Genomic DNA, 25696 nt, shown 5'->3' with positions numbered 1-25696 from the left:
ATCAATTAACTCATTATAGCTGATTATTGGAAGGGCAGTTAGTGCCTAATTTATCAGTTAAGAGGATCTTTTACTAAAGATTAGCTCAAGTTATCTGCAGCAGAGCCCTTAGGAATACAATGGGACCCGCTGCAGATAAGCTAACCTTTAGTAAAAGACCCCCTTAGACTCTTAACTTTCACTATTCTGTAACCTGCATGCACAGGTTTGCATCCTAAACACAAGATCATAGAATGAGGGGAATTGTGTATCCCTTGCTGCCTATTGTGTGAAACATGCATGAGGCTATTCAGTTCAGTCAGCAGCTAACATGGACTGTAGGGTTTATCTAGCCTGTTCAATTACATTCCCTGTGGATTGCTATACACCACAGTAAATCTCTGGCTTTCCCACCTAGGACTGTAACTATTTCTACTGGTTAATAGAAATAATAATGCAGTATTTAAGAAGTACATTTGTCCCTGCCCGTATCTCAGGCAGTCTAGCACAAGATTTTCTTTTTCCTAAAACTGAGATAAATCCATATGTCATGGATGTCTTCCTACAAAGCCTTGTCCTCTCCTTGAGGAACTGAGATGTTGTAGGGGGAACAAACAGAATATATCACATTAAAAGTGTGTTTTATTTTAAGGAATTCTATGGAGAAGATGTGAAAAAGTCTCCAGATTATGAGCGGATCATTAACAAGCGTCAGTACAAGCGGTTGCTGGGTCTGCTGGAGGGGCAGAAGATTGCCCATGGAGGGGAGACGGACGAGGCCACCTGCTTCATAGGTGCTCTTGGGCTTCTGGGGTGATAGGGCTCCTCCTTCCCACTATCTATTTTTATAGATAAATATAGAGCTGTAAGGCACAACACATTTGTTTCAGTTGTATTAGTTTTCTATAGGGGGAAATTTAGGGCCCGTCTAGGGAAGGTGATAGAGGAAAGCAAGTTAAAAATACCAACAAGAATAGATGTACAAGTGTGTGTGTGTGTATGTACATGCATATACAATACCTGTTTAAAGTCTTCGCACTTTTGTACGTTTTTCATATTTTTTGGTTCTAAAAAATACAATTCAAAATGGCATTAAAGCAGGAGTTGTTTAATTAGCGTGTCCCAACATACTTTGTTTTCAACATGGAAGGACATATATAGAAATAATTAAAAAGAAACCCAAAAGTCTTGATTATATAAGTCTTCACACCCTTTTGTCAAGGCACACCCAAATTAGTGGTTTCCAAAAATGTCTTAAGGCCTGTACTAATTTTAAATATGAACCCAGCTGTGTCAGTACACAATAGTGGACTTGATTCAAGGACTCCTAGAGGAAGCGCAATACTGGTTTCTGTTAAGAGAAATTGAAGCAAAGGTCTGAACACATAACTGTCATTAGAAATCTGGGATAAAGCTATTCAAAGGTACAGACTTGGGGGAAGGCTGTAAGAAAATTCCAATGTGTTTGAATATTCCTTAGGGCACTGTCATGTCCATTGTTGTAAAGTGAAAATGGTTTGGCATCATCAAGTCACTGCCTCGACTGGGCTGTCCTTCTGGAGTCCAGTAGCCATAGGTTAAGGCGGTTGCTGAGGAAGATCTCTGAAGAGGCCTAAGATTACTTAAGCTATAGAGCTTCTTGGAGGTACTGTTGAGCCCTTGGAGAGATACTATACTATGTAATGCTTTTAGTCTGCAAACACCTGACCAGTTGGTTGCAGATTACATAAAGAGAAACTGAATTATATCTTCCAGGAAAATACATACTAGAGCTTCTAAAATAACCACCTTTATTGTCCACCAACTAAGAATGCAGTGGATCCCTTACAGATTGGGCATAACAAATGCACTACTGCAGCCTGGCAATATAAAGAGGAATTTAAATTTAGATTTATATCTTAAATTGTCTAATAGAAGGAAACTGTAACAATATTAAGTTGCGCATTTTATAAGAAGAGTTTGAATGAAGTAAATCAACCCAGTCAACAAGATAAAAGGCGCTAACCCATTTAATACCTTGTAAACACAAGAACAGAGCTTAAATTGAGCCTTTGCCTCAACTGGAAGCCAGTGTAGCTTCTCTTAAAGTGGAGCGACTGATTCAAACCTAGAGACTGAAAATATCAAATGTGCTGCTGTATTCTGCACCAATTGCATTCTGTTTATTAACATTTTTAAACAACCCATGAATATTATTGTAATCTACTCAGAGCTACATTTTTAAACAACCCACAAATATTATGTTGCATTAATCTAATCTACTCAGAACTAGTGCCTGAACCAGCAATCTAAACTCTTCAGAACAGAGCTCTTAATTTGCGCATAGTATAGAAAGATAATCTGTTTAACATGATCGGTGAAGGTCAACTCCTAAAATTTGTAAAGATGTCTCAAAAATAAATGAATCCGCTCCTATCTGGAAATTTAGTTTTTTCCCGATTTTAGTTTCAAACGATTATTGGTAATCCAACAATCAATAAGTCTGACGCAATCTTCCAGTCTATTCAGTGTAGAAGCCCAATCCTTAACAATCGGTAATAATAATGTCGTCTGCATAAATATAAAATGGTATTTTCAACTGCTCACGTTCCTGCCCCAAAGGTTGAAGCATCACATTAAACAAGGTTGGAGACGATGCTGAACCCTGGGACACTCCACAACCCGGTATCCAACTCTCAATCTTGCTTTTTCACCATATAATTACGTACTGCCAAAAAGCCTTTAAACCAAAAAAGTACAGCTCCACCAAAACCCAACTCAATCGAAGCAATAAAAGATCATGATCAACTAAATCAAACTCTGAGGAATGGAATAATTGAATGATAATGGCATTTTGTCCCTTGCTCAATAAAGATTTTCTATAAGCAATCAATCTTCCCAATACTGTTGCAGTACTATGATTTCTTTTCTAAATCCAGACTGAGAAAGATGAAGAATATTATGACTACTTGAAACATTTGCTCCTTTTCCTGTGCAGTAATCTTTCAGGAAAATGGCCCTTCTAAAAATGTAATTATTAGAATTTTACTGCCTTTTTTGAAAGAATTCACTCAAGGTAGTGTACAGTAAGAATAAATCAAACATAAGCAATAGACAATTACAGTGGTAAAAATATTCAAATAATACAAAGTATGGCATTGTATTCTACTTTCAAAAATTCAAAACTGCATAAGCACATATAAATTAGAAACTCAACATACAATATTTGCTTGAATATGTTAGAACAATTTGTTCCGCACCAAAAAATATTATATAATTTTTAACAATTGGCCTCATCAACCAAGGGTACCATTTAAAGTTCGGACACTCCTTGCAATGGCTCTCATCATCGGCCCCACCACCAGCCATACAAACCACAGAGAAAAACTCTCAAATCTAATTGAGAGAAAAGTCTGTAGTGAAAGGTCAGCAATTTTATCTTTTTTTTCTCAACATGCAATCCTTTAGTAAAACAGGAGGCATGCTTCAAACGGCAGGACACGTACTCTGACATAAATCCATGTTCTGCTATATAAGTTGTATCAAGGACCAGTTTCCTCCTCAAAACAAATGAAGATTTGTCTCTTTTGGCTAGTTGAAAATGTAATTAGACCATACTTTGGGGCTTGGGCCCGGAGGGGGGATAGGTTGTGGTGCTGAGGAGGGAAAAGCAGCAGCCCTGATTTACAGGCCCACAATATTAGCTTTCAGTCTTGAGTCTAAACTTCACTTCAGAGAGCAAATTGATTCAATGACTTGCCCCCATTATATGACGCTAAACTACCTATTACCTACCTACAATAGCTAGATAGGTATGCTGTGAACTAATTTTAAAATAAACAAATCTCATGGTCAGCCAGGAAATGTCTGGTAATTAATTTATTTCCTGGAACTGGAGAACTGGCACAAAAATGCTGTTCATTTTTACATGGTGATTTGCCTCTCTGCCCATGCATTCTGATTGTGTCGAATCTTTTTCAGCTCCCACAGTGCTCACTGATGTCAACCCGGAGTCAAAGATCATGCAGGAGGAAATTTTTGGGCCCCTGCTGCCTATCGTGACGATAGGAGGTGTGGATGAGGCTATTTGTTTCATCAATCAGCGAGAAAAGCCTCTGGCACTCTATTTGTTTTCCAACAATAAGAAGGTATGTTGTGTTGGGTTAACTGTATGGTAGGATTTCTAGGGGTGGGTTTTTTTTTTTTTTTGTGAAGACGGTGTACAAACAGCTACATGCATTATTGCACCCCTGTGCCTACCCTAGGTCATTCATAAATCATGTGACATCCTGTTGTCAAGCTTGTTTTGAAGGGCATTTTTAGGAGGAGACACAGGCGTGACCTTCCTAAAACAGCGTGTTTCCATCCCTAATGTGTGTCTCCCCTTGAACATAACTATTCCATGGTACTAACTGCAGTATTAATATTTTTAAATACTGTATATTCTCAACTACAAGTCGAATCCATGGATAGGTCGAGGGCAGTTTTGCAGCTAAAAATAAACAAAAATGCTGTGACTCCAGTATAACTCGAGGCTCCCCTGCAGCCCTCCCTCTTTTCCACCTTCGGGGTCCAAAATTGCTTCCTTCCTGTCAGTATTGGCATTTCAAACACCCACCCCTCCCTGTGTACCTTCTAAAGTATCTTCTTTAGAGCTGCAACAGTTCATCGATCTTTCTAGGCTGTCTGCTTCCTGCCCTGGAGTACTCTGTCTGGTCCATCCCGCCCCCTCTGTCTCAACTTCCTGTTTGGTGGGGTACGGACTGCTGGGGAAGAGATTGTGCTGCCAGTGGTGTTGGGGTGCTTAATTTTTTGGCCTCCTAAACAAGACAACCCTGGTTTTTTTAAATGTTTTTTTGAAGGCAAAACTTCTTGACTTATAGTTGAGTATATAGGGTAAATAATATTTTTCTCTCAAGACTTCAGGGAAGTAGAACTCTGAGACTTTTCCTGTTGCTCCTTTGTTTGCTCGAGAGTGCGTTTTTTTTCTAGCAAAAAAGGTGCCGGTACTCACATGCTAGTCCACCCTTCAGGAGTGGGGTGATCACTGAGGGACCTACCCCACAATAGCGGACCCCCTGCAACCAGTCACAGAATCTATGACAAGGCAGAATTGGTGTGTAGAGCCTGGAAACCATGGGTCAATTTTAACAGACAATGGAAAAGGTGCTGGTACTCAGTACCCCCTCAAAAAAAGCCCTGCTCGAGACACTCCGGCTGTTACTCTTGGTGACTTTTCCAGTGTTACTATTCTGATTCTTATAGGGCAAAGACAAATAGAGTGCTGGAAATTTGCAGAGGAAAGGTAGGTAGTTTCTGGACTCGTGGCAGGAATTTACAATATTTGTTACAGATATATGAAGTTACATTTCAACGTGATTTGGAAAGTGTTATATCAAGAGATAGGAAGATCGCATATTTTAATGTTGGGTCTGACATTTGTTGCATGTGGAAACATGGCGTTCGGGTGCTAATTTATATATTTGCTCTAAGTACTATTTCCGTGAGCACCAACTGTGTATTGCTAAATGGGGTGGGGTAGGGTGATAGTTTTTGTTAGAGATTCATTGTGCAATTTCAGAATTATATAACATTATGACCCAGGAGGTGAAGGGATTTTGTTGCAGTTGTCACAATTTGATTTGTTAATTTAAAGTCAGATTTTAGCACATAGAAATTGGATGTGAGGTGTCCAAGTCAAGGTGTGTCAATTTCTGGTGGTATTATAGAAAAGGATCTGCCAGCATAGAGCTTTTTCTAATATACGTACAAGAATGGATGTGTATGTCTGCTGTTTTAGAAACATTCATGCTTGTTTTCCCTAACCTGACACAGCACCTGATGTAATTTTCTAGTATTGCTTTGGAGGGGGGGATGGGGGTAAAATTTAAAAGAAAAACAAAACTGGAGGATTAAGGGTGCTACATCCCCTAATCTGTTTATTACAGTGTTTAGAAAACATGAGCACTTACATTAAAAATAATAATATAAACTAGATGTCTCTGGAAGGAAGTGTACATATCTTTGAGGTGGGGAGGGGGATGCATGTGTGTGTGTGTTCAGTCCTGCTCTATTCCTGCTCAGGACATGCCCAGCCCATGCCCCCATGTAGTATGTACAAATTTGAAATCCATGTGTATCCTGGTTGTTTAAAATCAGGATTTAGACACATATGCTATATACACATCCACATGCCAGTTTGTCAAAATCGTGACTAGAGCTTCTAAAATAACCACCTTTTTTGTCCACCAACTAAGAATGTAGTGGATCCCTTATGGATTGGGCATAAACCACTCGAATGGTACCTGATGGTTGTATAAAAAAATAATATACTTGGAAACTTGGATTACGCTGCCTCTGCATCCTTCAGACAGGTTAATGAGACCTTATTGAGGATTTTAATCTTCATTTCCAGAGTGATTCATTACCTGTTTTGGAGGTGTTCCCTTCAGCATTGATCAAATTGACTTTTACTCCAGTAGTATCTAGGGGAACTGACTCAGCAGGGTATAGTTTGGATCAGATATTTTGTATTCCCTGGTTTAAATCAAAGGTGGCGTTGTTTATCAGTCACTGATCAAATAGTCCTGTGGACTGATTATCTACTGTAGTCATTTGTTACTGGTTATAACTTGCTACACCCTACCAGATAATATGTCTTGGTTTCACTTCAACCAAAAGAAAGTAAAAGATACCACCTTTCTGAGGTACAACCAGAGTAGTTTTACATATATTATATATAGGTACTCTTCTCTGTCCCTTGTGAGCTCAAGGTCTTAATTAAGTTTTTGTGCTTGGGGGAATGGAGGGTTGCGACTTGCCCAGGGTCACAAGGAGCTGCAGTGAGAATCAAACCCAGTAACCCCAGCCCATGTATTAACCACTAGGCTAAGAAGGTGTGTGTGGGGGGGGGGGGGGGGGCAGCTGGAGTAAGTTAGGAGGAGGTGTGTTGTGAGGGTAAGGGTTGCTGGAATAAGGTAAGAGGTATATGGCTTGTATGGGGGGGAGGAGGAATAGGGATTCCTGGGAAAAGTTGTTTTGTGTACCATAGGGGTAGAAATTGCTCAAACAAAGATGTGGATGGCTGGTCACTGGAACCAGATGGGGGTATGCATATGCCTTTGGATGTAGGAGTGGAGCAAGTAAGGAGGGAGGCTGCTGGAGAAGATTGGAGGGATGTGTGTGTGCCACAGGGTAGGGGTCACTGGAGCAGGATGGAGGTGGGGGAGTGTGCCTCAGGGATAGGTCACTTGTGCAAGCTGGGCTAAAGGGGGTGTGTGTACCATAGAGATGGGCATCTCTGAACTAAGCTAGATATGTGGTGGGGAGGAGAATGGTGTGTGCATGATTGGGGATTGGGGAATAAAAGTTGGGGTATGTGCACGGTGGGGAAACCTTGGGGATACAGGATTGGAGGTTAAACTGGGAGTTGGAGAGAGAACTGAGAAAGCGGGGGGCAGGTAAGTCTGGGTAATGGGAAGGGAGAACAGCAGTTGGAGCAAGAAGGTAGAAGATGTCGGGCCTTAATGATGGGCGTGAAAAATCGCACCTGGCACCTGGGGTTTGTCGGGTCCTGGCTTAATTCTATAGACCGGGCGACGTCATGGGGTCGGGCGTTTGGTGCCCTAGACCAGAGCCTCACCTAGTTCATAGGCTGAGCTAGCCCTGATCAAAAGCTGCTTCACAAGTATGTATTCAAGGCTGCCTTGAATTTCTTATAAGATGATTCAGACCGGTTTATAGATGAAAGAATTCCACAGGAAGAGAGCTAAGTGGAAAAAATGCTGAAGAATGAGTTTAAGGCAAGCATGAGATACTGGTGAAATGGTCCAAATGTTTTCACCCTGGGAATGTTAGAAAAGGTATGTAAGGAATTACTAGGGAAGGTAAAATAGAAATCCAGTATATCAAGTAAGCAACAGAATTCTGAATTGTATGTGATACATCACTGACAACCAATGATTCTGGTATAAAAAAAATTGTTCAGGGCCAAGTCGAATACAAAGTTTCAGTATAGCCTCAATTTTAACACCAAATTAGGATCCCTTGTTGCTGGAAATTAGATCTGTTTGGGCCAGGAGGGGACCACTAAGATTGTTGTAGCACCTCGCCTGATTTTCTGAATTGTCCTTGCTATCAGAAGAATGGTGGGGGGAAGCGTACAGAAGAACTTGGACCTCCAAATTTTCTAAAGTCTTCTGAGCTCTGGGAGAGCATGTCTGATTGCCTCCATCGTCTGTGACATCACACTTGTGTGGTTTTAGCAATCCTGTTTGTCCATGGAGAACTTCCAGATTCAAAATAATCTGCTAGGTAAGGGGGAGTGATTGGTTGAAACAGCTGCTTTTGTGATCCAAAGGGCTGACTATTGCAAAGGTCAAGTTTAAGACTATTGGTTGTGCGCTGTACAGCTATAGCCTTTAAACAGGAATTCATGGGGCCAAGATCAGGAGAATGCATGTCTTTATAAAAGACGAACAAAATGTCTTAATAGCAAAAAGTTTAGAAAATTATTGAAGGGCTTCCTTATTTCAAGAAGCATGTAATTGAAGTTTTAAGATTGTAATAATGTCCTTCTGTTTTACTTATTTTGTTCTTAAAGTTGTGTTTTTAAGCAGTTGTGTACAATTGGGTTGTAAACTGCATTGAATGATTGTCTTGTGATTATATAAGGTTGGACAGTACTTCATTTATTTATAACACATGTGCAGCACAGAGTCTGCAAGCTGAGGCTTGTCTGATTGAAGCTGACTACTATTCTTTTTCTATCTTCCAGCTGATTAAGAGGATGATAGCGGAAACTTCTAGTGGTGGTGTCACAGCAAATGATGTTGCTATGCACTTCGTAGTCAAAGATCTGCCCTTTGGTGGCATTGGTGAGTTGTAAAGCCAGCTATGACTAAGTGATTGCACAATTATTTCATGAAAACGTATAGCCTGCCAACCTGGGTACAGTTTTTTTTTTCTTGGTGGATTATATTACTCAACATACATATTGAGAACACAAAATTAACACATACCCCCCTGATATTCAGCCGGCTGCTGGCGGTGCTGACCCCGGATATTCAATGCCGGGCCTTATCCAGCAACTTAACAGGCTAAGCGAATATTCAGCTCTAGCCAGTTAAGTTAATAATGGTTAAAGACAGGCCCTGCTATTTAAGCGCGGCCTATCTTAACCGCTCAACTTAGCCAGTTTAGCGCTGAATTTTCCTGCTCAGCTGGCTAAGTCATGCGACTTAGCGGCTAGCTGGTAAGAGCTAATATTTAACAGAGATAACTGGTTATCTCATGCTAAATATTAGTTCTTAGTCGTCTATGTGCTCTTCGGTTAAATAGCATTGAATATCAAGCCCATAGAGGCTCTTTTACAAAGCTGCAGCAAAAAGTGGCTTTACGCACCCTTGTGCAGGGTCTTTTCTGCTCACTGAGGCCATTTTTACCGCAGCAGTAAAATGGCTGCATTTCATATTAAAAAAAAAAAAAAATTTAATAGCTATGCATAATTTTCCTATTAATGCATTTCCATTAAAAAAGATTAGCGCGCGAGCCCATACAGACACCTATTTTATAGGCGGTAAGGGCTCGTGTGCTAATCAGCACGCACCAATGTAGCTGTACTAACTGATTAATGCAGCCACACCCACTCCGCCCCAAACATGTTCTCGCTGGAAATTTTAAAATTAAATTTTTAGGGCATGGCTTACACATACACATCCTAAAATTACCACAGGATGCTTCAGCACGCCCTGCAGTAAGCCCTTTTAACAATGCGGTAAGCATGCGTTAGTGCTTACTATAGCTTTATAAAAGGACCCTATGCTTAGTAAAAAAAATAAAAAAAATTTAAACTTTCTCAACCGTAATGCATAATACCATTAATTTGTGAACAATGTATGGTTATATAATCAAGTAATTGAAATATGATACAAGTTCTTTTTCAGAGAGCCTTATCCCGCTCCAACCCACCTCCCAGTTTAAACACATTTTATTTAAGTACTGGGGAATTATTAACTGCCTTTAGTCTTGGAAGACATTCATCCATGGCTGTGTACAGCAAATACACTTTAACACAAAACTCAGTGTTAACAGCATAACAATAGTAAAATGATCAAATATAAGCATAAATACAATGACTGGGGTAAATACAGATTTAGAATTATACACTTTTAACAGCACTGCAGAACAACCATATAACAGGAATATGATAAATGTCAGTACAGTACAAATGATATTATAATAGCATGGGAGAACATTCAAACAACAAAGATATAATACGATGTCAGCACAATTCAAATGAAACACCTAATAGGCACACATTAGAACATTTAAATAACATAAATAGGATGCTAGCACTTTGTACAATACAATGAAATATCTATCTTGCTGCATATCGCACCAGGAATAAACTTCCTGAGCATGTACGTCTAGCCCCGTCTTTGGCCGTTTTCAAGTCCATATTTAAAGCCCACCTCTTTACCACTGCTTTTGACTCCTAACCACTGCTCAATTGCCCTGTCCTTTTATCCTCGCCTCTTTATTCCCTTACCCTTAATTGTTCTGTCTGTTTACCTGTCTTATCTAGATTGTAAGCTCTTTGAGCAGGGACTGTCTTTTTGTGTATGGTGTACAGCGCTGCGTGTGCCTTGTAGCGCTATAGAAATGATTATTATTAGTAGTAGTAGTAGTAGTCGAGAGGCCAAGTTCAGTTAACGGGACATGATGAGTAATACAAAGTCATTGGTATAAATAGATGGGGACCAAACGGAAGGCAAATTTATATGTTCAGTTGAATAAGATATGAGGAACTGGTCTAAGTTACAGGCTGTTCAGCAAGCTAGTCCAGGGTGGAGTGAGTGGGTAAGCCAGTATGTTTAGAATGTATGTCCAGATGTAAAATGCTGTGCTGCTCCTACCAAAAATAGCTGCACATCCTTAATTTACATTTCATGGGCACCAAATGTTGCCACTTCTGTCCTGGCTACTCTCATCTCTGACTGCATATCTTCTCTCTCTGCTTCAAAAGTCCTTAAGCCCTCATTAGCCAGTCTGTTATCGTGATTGCCATAATGAATATGCACACGAGAGTGGCATACATCAGACTGGTATGTTCAGTCACTGGGCTGCTTTATAGATCTTAAAAAAAAACCCAAAACCCTCAACACTCAGGTCAGCAACTGCAAATGTCCATAAATATGGAGGAAAAAAACCCCCCAGAAGACTATAATTAGGTGTTATCACAAGGGGGGGGTGGTAATATGGGTTATTTATAAGCACTTCCAGAAACTATAAGAATGAAGGCAGCAATGTGTGCCCCCAATCTGTACTTTTTTGATGTTTGCGCTATTTTACTACTTTGCCCTTCATCTTTTAACTTGCAGTATTTATGTTTCAAGTATTTTTATTGACAGTTCAACATAATGAACAACTCAACAGTTCCACTGATATACAGCAATTAACAAGATACATTGCTTTAACCAGACTGTTAATAAACTTTGTCAACCATTTTTCAACCATATTTTTCTCCCCCACCCTCCCCCCATCCCCAGAACTAGGAGATTCACATTTGACCTTCAATTTGAACTGATGGGTTGACATATGGAACTCTCCGTTACACCTGACTCTCGAGTTAGGCAAGGGCCCGACTATCACTTGTGGGACCCCCCCCCCCCCCCCCACTAGCCTTATATTGAACCTATACAGACTCTTCGCTCCTAGATCCTTCCTACTAGAACTTGCAGTATTTAAAAACAAACAAAAAAAAACTATAAGAAAATGTACCCTGTGGTGAGCCTTAAAATTAAGTTACATGGCAGACTTTATAAGCTTCCACTTTATAAAAGAAATGGAATCGCCAGTTTCAGTAACACAGATTTTTGTGACCTTGCAGGGAATAGTGGCATGGGCTGCTACCACGGGAAGCACTCTTTCACTACCTTCTCCCATAAACGTTCCTGCTTGATTAAGTCCCTGACCATGGAGGGTTTAAACAAGATCCGATACCCACCGTTGAACTGGAAGAAGGTGGAGTGGGGGAAATTCTTCCTTGATAAGCGGCTGAACAAGGGCAAAGTGGGTTTTGTCCTCGTGGCTTTGCTGGGGATGGTTGCAGCTGTGCTGTACAAGGTGAGCCTTGGTTTCTTTTCCTTTGCAGCTTCACAGGAAAAAACAGACTTTGATGCAGAATATTAGAAGAAATATTCAATATAATTAAAAATCCAGGCACATTGCAAGAGAACAAATGCAGTACATTTACTGAGGACTCCATAAGGCAACGTATAGGCTCCATGCAATCAGTGACTATCCAGGTAAGGAATTAGAACCCTGGCTTATATAGAGAGGCTATAACAGCAGGTCCGAACCACCAGGTCCATCCAGTCTCTACAGGTTCTAGTGCAACGAGATAGGCCCCAGCTCTACTCACTTTTTCACCACTAGGGTTCCTCTGTTTTCCCATGATTTCCTGAATTTCATTATTTCAGATTCCTTAATGCATGGAAATAAAGGTTAACTAACAAAAACATTGATACTTTTTTTCTTGGATTAACTTATTACGTTTCTTGGCTAGTCTGTTTCTTCTTTGATTTTTTTTTTCTTTTTTTGGCTTTATTTAAATACATGAAATTTAGTGTGCAACCACACTACATATCCTAGATTCCTTAAATAAATGAAGACATCTTGCTATTTTATTTCTGTATTTTGTACCATTTGATTTCCGCTTTTTCCTAGGGGAAGGCATAAGGCAGATTACATAAAGGGAGAAGGGACACTGAACCCGTGAATGATTTATATATACAGATAAGAGGTAGATTAAAGTACAGGATAAAGTTCGTAAAAGTGATCACATGTTAGTTCATGCCTATGCATAAGAGAGAAGTTATCCATAGGAAGATACAAACATTGAGTACCAGGGAAACACCAAGAAGAGGTAAAGCCAACTCCAGGGAAGACACCCACGGTCAAACAGGGTGGAGGCAGTGCATACAAATAGATCTCATGCATAGTCATTGGGAAAATCCTGAAAATCTGACCGAGTTGCGACCCTTGAGGTTTAAATAACTTCCTAAAAGAAAAGTCCATAAGCCATTATTAGGATGGACTTTGGGAAAATCCACTGCTTATTCCTAGGATAAGCAGCGTAAAATCTATTTTACTGTTCTGGGATCTTGCCAGGAACTTGTGACCTGATTGGCCACTGTTTGAAAACAGGATACTGGGCACGATGGACTTTCGGTTTGTCCCAGTATGGCAACACTTATGTACTTATTGCCAACTCTTGGTCTAGAGGGTAGGCCTGGCTGAATTAGCCAGTTTTTTTTTTTTTTTTTTTTAAGTGGAAGGTGAGGTAATTATCTGTTCATAGCATTTTTTTTTTTTTTTTTTTTTGGAGTGAAACAGCTGCATATGCAGAACCTCATGGATGTCACAGCAGCCCTGGGCATGGGAGCATGCACTCATACTGAGCCACTGTGTTCTGGCCTGCCTATCTGATACTGCTCCAAAGACCAAGGAGTAATCATCCAGTTTAGGTTGCTAATTTGAAAAATGAAAGTGGCTGCACAGAGAGGAGCAAGAATTAAGGGCTCAATGAACAAAGCTTACCGTTCTTACGTTTGCATTAGACTGCTTGTAGCCAGTCTAAAGCAAATGTTATTTAGCGTCTAATGCACAAAAGGGTTTTGCGTGGCTTTAATCGTTCTCCATAGCAGCTACCGATAATCCAATGCAAATGTATTGCAACAAGCTCATTAGTATTAAAATAAGCAGTCCATGCGATGTAAAGAAAGGAGCAAATACCTTTTAACGTGCAAAATTTTCTGGCAGGTCTGGAGCTGCTGTTACGTGAGGACAATGTCTGGGAGGAGCAGTCTGCTTGCATTTTTGAATAGCAGGAGGAACAAAACAGTGTGGTAGAGCAGAGAACAGCTTAGAGGGACAGAGAATCAAAAGCAGACAGCCAATCTGCTGAGAGAAGCCCTATGATGTCAGCTGGAGGACTTTCAGCAAGGAGGAGAGTCCCAAGTGCTATCTGCACAGGAAAGCAAGTAAGCTGCAGGAGGAAGGTGCATGAGAGCACTGCAAGGGGAAAGGAGAGAGTTGAGACAGTGGAACCAGCTTCGGAGCACATACAGCAGCAAGACAGAATGATTCATGGGCAATCGCAGAACATGGACACTTACCAAGAGATTATTTTTATTTATTTATTACATTTGTACCCCGCTCTTTCCCACATACAGCAGGTCCAGTGCGGCTTACATAGTAAAAGAAAGCATCTTACATGGTAAAGAATACAGTAAAAACAAGGAAATGTAGGAACAGTATTATAAATTGTGTTGATCATAACTATTTACATTATGAAAGGCATTACAAAGGATATGTGAAAAGAACGTAATGAACTAGAATAGGGAAGATAGAAAAGGATATGATAGGTGAAAGGGAAGGAGAATGGGAGGGAAATGGTAAAGGATGGAGGGAAGAAGATGAGGGATTGAGTATAATATTGGGGTCAGAGTAAGCGTCGACGTCTTAGCAGGAGTATTGTAGGTGATCTGGTGGAATTAAGCTGGTCCATTAGGGTAAACTTGCTTGAAAAAATGGGACTTTAACATTTTCCTGAAAGGTAAATAGTTATTAATAGCTTGGATGGGTCTTGGGAGAGCATTCCAAAGTTGACTACCCAGAAAGGAGAAACTGGATGCACAGTATGTTTTGTACTTGACACCTTTGCAGTTTGGGAGGTGTAGATTGAGTTATGTTCGCGATGACATTGTTCTATTTCTAATTGGGAGGTCAATCAGGTTGTTCATATAACTGGGGGATTCTCCTGATATGATCTTATGGATCATTGTATGGACCTTGAAGTATATTCTCTCTTTGCTGGGGAGCCAGTGAAGCCTTTCTCGAAGGGGTGAGGCGCTTTCAAATCTTGACTTTCCAAATATGTCTGGCTGCCGTGTTCTGGGCAGTCTGGAGACTTTTCAGGATTTGGGATTTACATCCAAGGAAAACACTGTTGCAATAATCAACCTGAGTGATGACTGTGGATTGAACCAGGTTCTGGAAAGTGTTCAATGGAAGATAGGATTTCACTCGCTTCAGGATCCACATCATATTAAACATTTTCTTTGTGATCAGCTTAGCGTGGTTATCGAAGGATAGATGACTATCTATTGTATCTCCAAGGATCTTTAAACTACTGGAGATGGGGATGATTACATCTGGGGTATTGAGGGTGGCCGGGAGAGATGGGGAGTATTGAGACGAGAGGACTAGGCATTGAGTTTTTTTCTTTTTTTAATTTCATCTTAAAGGCATTGGCCCATGAGATCAAGGTGGACATACCAGTAGTGATTTTATCAGAGATTTCAGATAAATTTGATTTAAAGGGAATACAAATGGTGACATCAGCATATATAAAGGGATTAAGGCCATGTTTGGCTAATAATCTGGCCAAGGGGATCATCATGATATTGAACAGTATTGGGGAGAGAGGAGATCCCTGTGGTACTCCGCATTCAGACGACCATGGGGATGATATATTTGTGGTTCCTTTTAACTTGATAAGACCTGGTTGTGATGAAGTCTCTTAACCAATTGATAATATTACCTTCAATTCCAAGTTTGTCCAAAGGTTTAGCCAAGAATGTTATGATCTACCATGTCAAAAGCGCTTGACAAATCAAATTGCAAAAGGAGGATTTTGTTTCCAGTTGTGATTTCCTGTTTGAATTTAGTTATTAGAGTAAGGAGGACCATTTCTGTGCTGTGGGCAGATCGGAAGCCTGATTGTGACTCATGAAGGATAGAAAATTTCTGAATATATTCACGTGCTAGGCGCTTTGCCTACCGAGCTGCTTGCAGAATTTTCTTGCATCTCATTTGCGTTCGATTCCTTTTCAGCATCAGTCGCTGTTTACAAATTGGTAAGTTCAACCACGGCTGCCATATTTAACGGAGACCTTTTAGCCTTGATGTCTGAGCAGCAGGGATGCCAAGGAGCCAAATCGTGAAATACACAGGGTTTGTGAGGCAATATGCTCCTTCCTTGTTCATTTCTCCTGCTCCACCCCCTTCTCCTCCACCCATGGTCTCCTGCCACTTTTTCCTGCTAATGCTGCTGCGCTGCTTGAGCCCAGTGTCGCTACCAGTGCCCAAACTAGTGTTGCCAGATACAGAGCTTGAATTCTTCAGTTACGTCGGTGGACATGAAATAGAGTAATCTAAGTAACAGAGGATGGGCTTGGGGGTGTTGGGAATGGTAGCATTAGTGGACTGCAGGGTGATAGGTATAATGCCCTAAAATGAGTTGGATTCAAAGGATATGAAAAAATAATTCTATCGTACAGTAACACATGAAATAAGGTTTTTGTGATGTGCCTCAGGGTAGGGCTGGGACTGGTTTACACTAGTAGTTGAAGGTTCAAGTAAGGAGAAGAGGAAGGTGCACACCTGTACAGAGGTGTCGGTAGTTGTAGGGCAGGTGTTAGCAAGGCAGCATGATCTTAAGGTGGCCAGCGAAAGCATAGGGAGAGGAATAGTCAGTAGGAAAAAGGGTGTGATGCCCCTGTATAAGGCTGAGACCTCATTTAGAATATTGTGTACAATTCTGGAGACGCACCTTCAAAAAGATGTAAACATGATGGAGTCTGTTCAGAGGGCAAGTGCTAAAATGGTCAGTGGTGTTCGTCATAAAGCATATGGGGACAGACTTAGATCTCAATATGTATACTTTGGAAGAAAGGTGGGAGAGGGGAGATATGATAGAGATGTCTAAATAACCCATGTGGCATAATGCACAGGAGGTGAATATCTTTCAACTGAAAAAAAAACCAAACCTCTGGAACAAGGGGGCATAAGATGAAGGTGAAAGGAGATAGACTCAAAAATAACCTGAGGAAATACTTCTACAAGGAAAGGGTGGGGGATTTGTGAAATGGCCTCCCGGGTGGTAGTGATGAAGATGAAAACAGTATCTGAATTCAAGAGAGCTTGGGCAAGTACATAGTATCTCTAATACATATTATCTCTAAGGGAGTGATAGGGAAAGTAGATGGCATGAATGGGCAGACTGGATAGGCCTGGTCTTTATTTGACTACATTTTCTATGTAAACTAAGCAAATCACCTGTCTCACAGCAGAAAATGTGAAAGCAAAAGTCAAATTTTTTCCGTAGCGTCCTTTTACACCGGCACAGATGGGTTATGCACGTCTACCAGCAGATGGAGACTAAAAACAAACTGAGCTACAAGCAAGCCTGAAAGTGGGCTGTGCAGTTCCCGGAAATCCAGTCTATGCCTAGCAAAGCAGATGGTTCCTAAGCTTTAATGCCAGAAAAAAGGAGGAAACGCTTTCTCAAGTGATTAAAGAACTCTGTATGTGCCTCCGCCACCATGATCCCTTGACCACAGTTGTCTGAACTGCTGCTGCCCATGCACAGAAATTTGGCTATATCAAACCCAGCCACCTCCGAAAAAGGGCGGTATGGGACGGAAGCACACTACTCCTTTGTGAAGCCTAGTATATTACTATGTAACTTTGTAAGTCTGTGCTTTTAAAGATGAGCATCTTTTATTTATTTATTTAACACATTTATACCCCACATTTTCCCACTTAGTTGCAGGCTCAGTGTGGCTTACATAATACCGTAGAGACAGGCTCCGGTTCGGTAAAATACAAATACACAAAATAGTAGTAAACCTATAGATAACATGAGTATAAGGCAACAAAGATATGATTAAAAAGTCCAATACGGTCCATAGTTTTGCTGTATCACAGGAAGTAGAGAATTAAGTTGGGTCTGAGGGGTAGGCCTTCTTAAACAAGGTGGTTTTCAGTGACTTCCTGAAGTTAAGATGGTTATGAATTGATTTCACGGTTTTAGGCAGTGCGTTCCACAGTTGTGTACTTATGTAAGAGAAGCTGGATGCATAAGTTGATTTGTATCTAAGACCATTGCAGTCTGGATAATGTAAATTTAAGTAAGTTCGGGATAGACTGGTACTGTTTCTGGGTGGCAGATTTATTAGGTTCAACATGTATCCAGGAACTACACCGTAAATAATCCTGTGGACCAGAGTGCAAACCTTGAAGGCAATGCGTTCTTTGATGGGAAGCCAATGCAATTTTTCACGAAGGGGTTTGGCACTTTCAAATTTTGATTTTTCCAAAGATCAGTCTAGCTGCTATATTCTGGGCGGTCTGAAGTTTCTTAATTAGTTGTTCTTTACAACCTGCCTAGATTCTGTTGCAGTAATCTAAATGGCTTGGTACTTTATCTCATGGGGTAGACCCCCCACCCCCTTATGCTGTGCAAATCCTGTTTTTTCCATTGTTGGACAGAAGACGTACAAGACAGGAGCCAGCCTTAGGGTTCTGTTGGGTCTTCATGGAACATGATTCAGAGGTGGGTGTTTGTGCTAGGTTGGCCAGAATGTGAAAGGTGGACAGATGTTTGAAGGATATGTCGCATCATCTTTCAGTAACTAATATCCACAATCATTTTGTGGTTATTTTGGGGGTAAAGATGGGTTGCCAGGTATTGTTTATGGAGTAGTGGTCATTTAGGCTCTCTTTGCCCCATTTTTTCTGTTGAAGATAAACTGATGGAGAGCTGAAAGCGAAGTCTCCTGTTGCCACTGCCCAGTAGTCACCTAGGAGTACTGAAAAGGGTTATGAGCTACCTTTAAGGCCATATGGCTTATGCTTTTGGGCAGCATGCAACACAGTTCATAGCTGTCCAGTCAGGCCAGGGAGCATCTTTTTGGTATTTTCAGTACTGTTGGTTGGGTTTTCAGGATTTCCACAATAAATACAGAGGAGAGTGATTTGCACGCACTGCCTCCATTGTGTGCAGATGTATCTCATGTATTCAGTGTGAATATCCCACACAAACCTCACTGAGTTGCCTCACAGGCATAAAAACCTGCCTTCCAATGCTTGCAAATGTTATTGTACAATCTATTCAAAATTGTTCTTTGTGCAGAATTTAAATCCTTAAATATTCACAAATCTAGAGAGTAAAAACATTAACACTTACCTGAAATGCAGTTTCCTCGGTGAGGTCTGCGAGGACGTTTGCAGTTGAATGAGTCCCGGATCGAGTTCTGAGGCTTTTCTTCCCTTTCATGTTTACTGACAATTATTTATTTTAAGTTAATGGTCTGAGCATTATTGTGAACACACCCAAGCACTTACTGCTATGAACTTATCAGTGGATTCTTTTGTTTTGGTATATTATAGTGGAATTCACAGTGTGTGTTCACTTTCCCTCCCCACCCCCCACCCCAAGAGCTGCAGGGGACCTTCACCTGTATTGGCCCACATTTCATCTACATCATTTTTGGTTGAGCTCCCAAAGGCTACTTCTCCATGCCACTGTTTAAAAATGCAGAAAAGAACTGGTTCTTGCTGTATACCACTGCTAGTGCCCCTTTCCTTGGAGTGAACCTGGTTTCATGCTACGGTTTGTCAACTTCCTTTTAACTGGTTTCTAAACCATTCAATTACTTTCATGTCTATACCTAGGACCCTTGTGTAGAACTTTGTCAGAAACCTTAGTGAAATCCAAATAGACTGGATCTAATGCTCTCACCTGATCCAACTCTGATCATCCAGTCAAAGAAATTGATCAGTTTTGTTGCACAAGATGTACCTCAACTAAAACCATGCTGCTTGGGATCATGCAATCCATTGGGTTTCAGAAACTGCCCTATCTTTCCATTAATTTACTTTCCATTGAGGTCAAGCTTAACAGGCTTGTAGATCCATCTTCCACCCTGCTTCCACATTTTGTAAAGAGGAACCACATCCACCTGTCTCGTCCACCAGGACAACTACGGACCTTTAAAAAACGGCTTAAAGGTCAGACGGTACAGTTGACAGAATTTGTTCCCTCATTCAGCCCTATCACAACTTTTGTTTGTATTCATGAAGAGCTAGGTAAACTAAATCTTCTGAAAGTTGCTTGGTCTGTCGCGCTTCTGTTCCTATTTGTGTTCATTTTCTCTTGTCCTTCTATACTTTCCTTTGAACATAACAAAATTCCATCGAGTCAATATTTTTATCCTCTATATATTTCTCCTTTTCACCTACAATATCATTTTTGCACATCCTCTTGTTGCTAATATATCTTTTAAAAGAAAATAAGTCTTCCCCCATCTTACTGTATTAGCCATTTTTTCTTCAGTTTGTAGCTTTGCTTTCCCAACTACTTTTCCATCTTCTTAGATTTTCTGTATATTGTTGCTTATCTTTTCTTTTTCTATCATCTCTTGTTTAGGAATACTAATCTTTTTTTACCTTTTCAGCTGCTTGTTTATGAAAGCATAGCAACTTCTTGTTCCTCTTACTCTATATACTTCCTAACAAAAAGGCGTTGTTGCCCTTACAATACAACCTTTCACTTTTGGTTCACTGCTCTTCTACCTTTCCTAGATTTTCCCAACGACTAGCTAATAACTCCTTGAGAGATTCCACCATCTTGAAAGAATTAGGACCCTTGTCTTGTGAATGATTGATCACACCTGAACTATACCATTTGATCACTGAATTCCAGATGATCCCCCCCCCCCCCCCACACCCATGATATCGGACATACTCTCCTTTTGTAAGTACCATGTGGGTTCCGTTAACCAGTTGCTAAACGGTTCCCCCTGTTTCTAGATGACTCACAGCCAGGGTTTCTCAATCAACATCTGTGGGATTGAAATCACTTAATAGTGCCTCCTCTTTCATAGGCACTTTGTGTACGTCTTCTATTTAATCTTTCTTCTGTCTGTGATGATACATATAACACATGATCTGTTCCTTCTTTCCAGGTTAAGCTACATCTCACCTTGTAAGTCCTGCTGTTCTGTTGCTATTTTTTTTATACATAGTGCCTCTTCCTGAATAGAACATAGCCTGGTAGAGCCATTCACTGTCATAGTCCTCTCTGTACTATGTCTTCATGTTGTTTACTAAAGCTAAGTCAGCCTTTTCCATGGCTCTCTGTAACCAGGACTAATGCCCACAGTATGACTCAGTTTTCCTTTTCCTGTTTCTATACAAGTGTTTAATGATTTACTTACCTGAACCAGTCTGTTGCATATACAGAGGTGAAATTTCTAATATGCAGAATAAGTAGCCATAAAAAACGCACACAAAACCAAAGAACAGGGACCCCAAAATACCATAAACAGCGAACAAAGTGGGAATCGCCAAAAAAAGAAGGAAGAAACCTGGGTCTTGAAAATGTTCTTTATTGTGGATTGAAACACATTTCCACAGAGTCAGGTTTCATAGGACTTGACATGGTCTGTGTTTTGGCACTATTACCTTCATCAGGAAGTCAAGTCATAAATCTCTCGAGTAAGTAGCCTTCCCGTGATTGTCATCCCAGTCACTGGAAGTAGTGAATCTGTACCGTCTGCTGTTAACTCTAGCCAGTCACTGGTAGATGCAACATTGAGTGGGTACCTCACTGGGTCTATTATAACTCACAGTTTTGGAGAGGAACAACTTGCTAAACCAGTACCTAAGGGTAGCCGGATGATAGAATTTGCCACTCTGCATGTGATATTTGTGGGGCACATTTGCATCCGTAGATAGCATCTGAAAGTTTCAAAATATTGTACGGCAAAGTGTCTTTAGGGTTTAGAGTAGCCCCTCCTGTTTGCCATATGAGCTCTGATACCTGGACCCAGGATTAGCTGATCTTAATCCTTGTTCTTCTCTTTTTCAGGTGGTGATCAGCAATTGAGATGTGAAGGGACCTTTCCCACCCTGTGTCCTCTGTGTCCCTCTCCCAGGGACGTGGATCAAGTGCCTTCATTCCTTTTAAATAAGTTTTATTCTTCTGTATAAAAATGTTTTTAAACCATGCAGAAATTCAAGATTACTCTTATCTTCTTAATTCCTTTCTTTTGAATGTACTAAAATCGGTCAGTAGAGAGTAAGACCAGGGTGGGGTCAGACATTTCTGATCAGTGCCACATTTTGGGACAGGCTTTGCTGTTGTGGGCACCTCACAAACTAAATGGGAGTCTTTAAGGTGGCCTCAGAGAGAGCCCAAGATCACTATCCTTTTTATGGTTGCCCATACACTTGCAGTGATGTAACATAGGGCCTGGACTGTCGGTGATTTATGGGGTCCAGGCAGTGGCATAGCCACGGTGGGCCAGGGCCCACCCAAGATTGTGGCTCTCTTGCTATGGCTGGCAGGGATCCCTAAACCCACCAGCTGAAGACTTCCTCCTCGGTCAGCCAGTGCTTTTCCAAATGGCAGCCAGCAACACTTCCCTGGCACTGACCCCTGTCCCTCTGCACACGCTCAACTTTCGCGCATGTGCAAGCATTGTACATACGCAGCCTGCTGGTGGAGCATCAGCTCAAGGCAAGTGCTGCTGGCTACCATTTGGAAGAGTACTGGCTGCCCGAAGAGGAGGAAGACTTTAGCTGGTAGGATTTGCTATCTCAGGTATTTAATATTTTTTTTGAGGGGGGGTGGAAGTAAGCGGAGAGGGAAGTGGGATTGGAGAGGATGAATTCTATGCCCACCCACCTTGGGCTCACGCCCACCCAAATTTGGCCCTTTAGCTACACCCCTGGGTCAAGGCACCTTCATGTAGTGCTTTAAGTTGAGAAGTCTGGTTTGACCTTCGGCAAGTCTCTTTAACCTCCTAGTACCCAAACACTGATAGGCGTTTGGCTCAGAAGCTAATCTAGGGGATATAGGCACTTTAGAGCAATAGATAACAAATCCGATGTCTGTATTAGTCTGGGGAGCAGAGCATTAAAAATGTGCAGAGATTAAAGCATTTTAGCTTCCTTAGCGTCCCTCCGGACTGGCCCAGAAAGATACTGATGGGTTGTGCACGCCTTCCATCAGGTGGCGACTGAGAATTCTGATTTGTGAGAGCCAATAAGAGCCGTGGCTAGCTATAGTAAGATTCAGTATTCTCAGTCTACTATAAGATCCTTCTGTTGTAAGGATTTTTCATAAGGAGGATTTACAAGAGCTTATAGCTTTGGTCACTTCTACATTAAACTTTGATGAGGATTCAGAGGTAATTCAGGAGCGCAAGGTGGATATTTTACTCAAGGGCATTAGGAAGACTGGTAAAACTGTTCCAATTTACCAAGATATTGAGGACATGATTCAAGCACAGTGGGACATGTTGGATGCTCCTTTTCGTCTATCCAGGTTCATGATTCTCTTTTTAAGCCTCCTGTAGTTGATGCCGTGGTTACTAATCGCAGCACTGTTCCTGTTGATGGACGCACAGCTCTGAAAGATGTACAAGATCGGCATAAGGAGTGTCTTTTAAAATCTTCCTTTGATGTCTCCACGCTGGCAGTCCAAGCAGTCATCTGTGGTTCTTTGGTAGCTAGAGCTTGTTTTTGGTGGTCCGAGTTTTAGATAGGTCTTCGGATGATTTCACCTTAGTAGGCACAGAGATGGCCTTAGCTTTCTTAGTGGATACCTTGTATGATTGTTGAGGGCCTCTTCCAAATCTATGGCTTTGAGCGTTGCGGTCTGTCATTCACTTTGGCTTCGAGGTTGGTCAGCTGATGCTAAGTCTAAACTTAGTAAGTTTCTCTATCGAGGCTTTTTTCTGTTTGGGGACGAGTTGGATAAGTTGGTTTAAAAGTCTAGGGGATACTAAAGTTCCTCGGTTGCCTGAAGATCCGTCCTAGGTCTGCTGGTCATGGTTTTTTTCTGGTAAAGGACATGGCAGAGATTTTTTGTCCATTTCAACCGGGACGAATAGCTACTGCTCAGAAGTCTCACTATTTTCAGAGGTACCAGTCCTTTGAAGGTGCCCGACGTGGAAGTAGAGATGCAGGCACTTCCAGTCCCCTGCTTGTCCATCACAATGAAGGTTTCATGGCCCATCCTCCATTTCTAGTCGGCTAACTCAGTTTTATGGAGATGGGTCCAAATTACCTCCGATCAATGGGTTCTTCAGGTTATTTGCGACAGGTATGCTTAGAGTTGCGCGACCACTGTCAGATGCTTTCCTAGAGTCCTCCTGGTTATTCTCGTATAAAGGCAGGAGCGGTCAGGGTCACTCTAGAAAGGCTTCTTTCTTTACAGGCAGTCCTGATCCTCCTTCAAAAGTAAGGACAGTTCGCTATTCTGTTTACTTTGTAGTTCCAAAAAAAAAAAACGAGGGGTCCTTTCGACCAATTTTGGATCTCAAGGAGGTCAACTGGAAGCTCAAGGTCACCAGTTTTTGTATGGAAACTCTGCATTCGGTCATTGTGGCTGTTTGATCAGGAGAGTTTCTGACGGTTCTAGAGTTGACAGAGGCCTATCTGCATATCCCAATTCATCCTTTGCACCAAAGGTTTCTTCGTTTTGCAGTTTTGGGCCAGCATTTTCAGTTTTGAGCTCTTCTTTTCAGTCTTGCTGCGACTCCTTGTACCTTTACAAAGGTCATGGTGGTGGTGGCAGTGGCTCTCAGGAGGGCATTTTGGTCCATTCTTACCTGAACGATTGGTTGATCAGAGCAAAATTGCATCAAGAAAGTGTACAAGCCACGGAGCGAGTAGTTCAATTTCTTCAGTGGCTTGGTTGGGTAGTAAATCCTCTCAAGAGTTGTTTGCTTTCCTCTAGTTCCTCTGGACCGGCCCAGAACCCTTCCTGTGCTATGACTTCTTGGCCTTTTAATTTCTGTCTGATGCCTTAACAACAATGTAATTTAGTACTGTATATTAGTTTCATGGGCATTGAGCTGCTTTGAGCATTTGTAGCCAGTAAAAAAGGAAAAAATACACCCACTTACTTGCCTTACCCTCGGTCTTTTGATGGTTGTATGTATATCTATTTTCAAAGCCTGTAAGGCTTCACCTGTTGCCTCTTTGATTTTACCAGTTGCACAGAAATTACTTCCTTTCCTGCTTTCTTAATACTGGATCTTACTATAGCAAGCCAGGGCTCTTATTTCACGAGATTAGAATTCTCAGTCTCCACCTGCTGGAAGGAGTGCACAACCCATCAGTATCTTTCTGGGTCAGTCCGGAGGGACTAAAGGAAAGCAAATTAGCAGGTAAGATGTAATTTCTCCTTGTTAAGTGTACACAATTTAAGTAATATTTTCAATAATTTTGTAGTGTGGAGGGGGTTCTTTGTTTTCTAATGCATGTAAAATAAACATCTATGGAAATGAGTGGGAGAAGGGGCTGTGACTTGGAACACTAGGGTTTTATTTTAGCACTTGATGGGGCAAATCAAGCTTTCCACAGGTGAAAAGGAAAAAGCAGTGACTGCAGACACTATTGAAGTAAACTGACTTGCCCTGATCTGCAGTGTGATGAATCCTTTCAAACTGAACATGCAACAGACTACCTTTAGCAATTGTATTTTGAAATCTGCTGAATAACCATTTGATCAATAAACTTTTGTGCCGTAAAATGTAATGGTTATCTAGAATCCTTGTGCATTTTGGTATATTCTTATGATCCTGTTTTTCATATTTTTGTTGGCTGTAACTTGAGGTACTTTAATATTAATCTCTGAATGGGATCTGAGGGGATTTCACAGTACTATTGAATGGTATTAATGGTACAAACAAATTCCAGAGACAGAGAAGTGATAAAACTAGAGGACATTTAATTGAGATTGCAGGGTGGTAGGATTGCAGGAAGACCTTAGGAAACCGAAAGACTGGGCATCCAAATGGCAGATGAAGTTTAATGTAGACAAATGCAAAGTGATGCTCATAGGGAAGAATAATCTGAATCATAGTTACCTGAT

At 41.1% G+C, this 25696-nt stretch overlaps 1 protein-coding gene across 1 annotated transcript in view; it reads left to right on the top strand.

The window, feature by feature from the left end:
- Positions 1 to 25359, top strand: part of ALDH3A2 (aldehyde dehydrogenase 3 family member A2) — a 45165-nt gene extending 19806 nt beyond the window's left edge. Inside the window, exons 6-10 of the mRNA XM_030222205.1 lie at positions 632 to 773; positions 3940 to 4106; positions 8735 to 8834; positions 11849 to 12084; positions 21680 to 25359. Coding sequence (XP_030078065.1) covers positions 632 to 773; positions 3940 to 4106; positions 8735 to 8834; positions 11849 to 12084; positions 21680 to 21697 — 663 coding nt within the window. The 3' untranslated portion in view covers positions 21698 to 25359. The remainder of the gene's footprint in view (positions 1 to 631; positions 774 to 3939; positions 4107 to 8734; positions 8835 to 11848; positions 12085 to 21679) is intronic.
- The last annotated feature ends 337 nt before the right edge of the window (positions 25360 to 25696 follow it).

The sequence above is a fragment of the Microcaecilia unicolor genome, chromosome 13 (assembly GCF_901765095.1).
Source record: "Microcaecilia unicolor chromosome 13, aMicUni1.1, whole genome shotgun sequence".
Classification (NCBI taxonomy): domain Eukaryota; kingdom Metazoa; phylum Chordata; class Amphibia; order Gymnophiona; family Siphonopidae; genus Microcaecilia; species Microcaecilia unicolor.
Note: the sequence above shows the minus strand (reverse complement) of the source record. Positions and strands in the feature narration are given on the sequence as shown.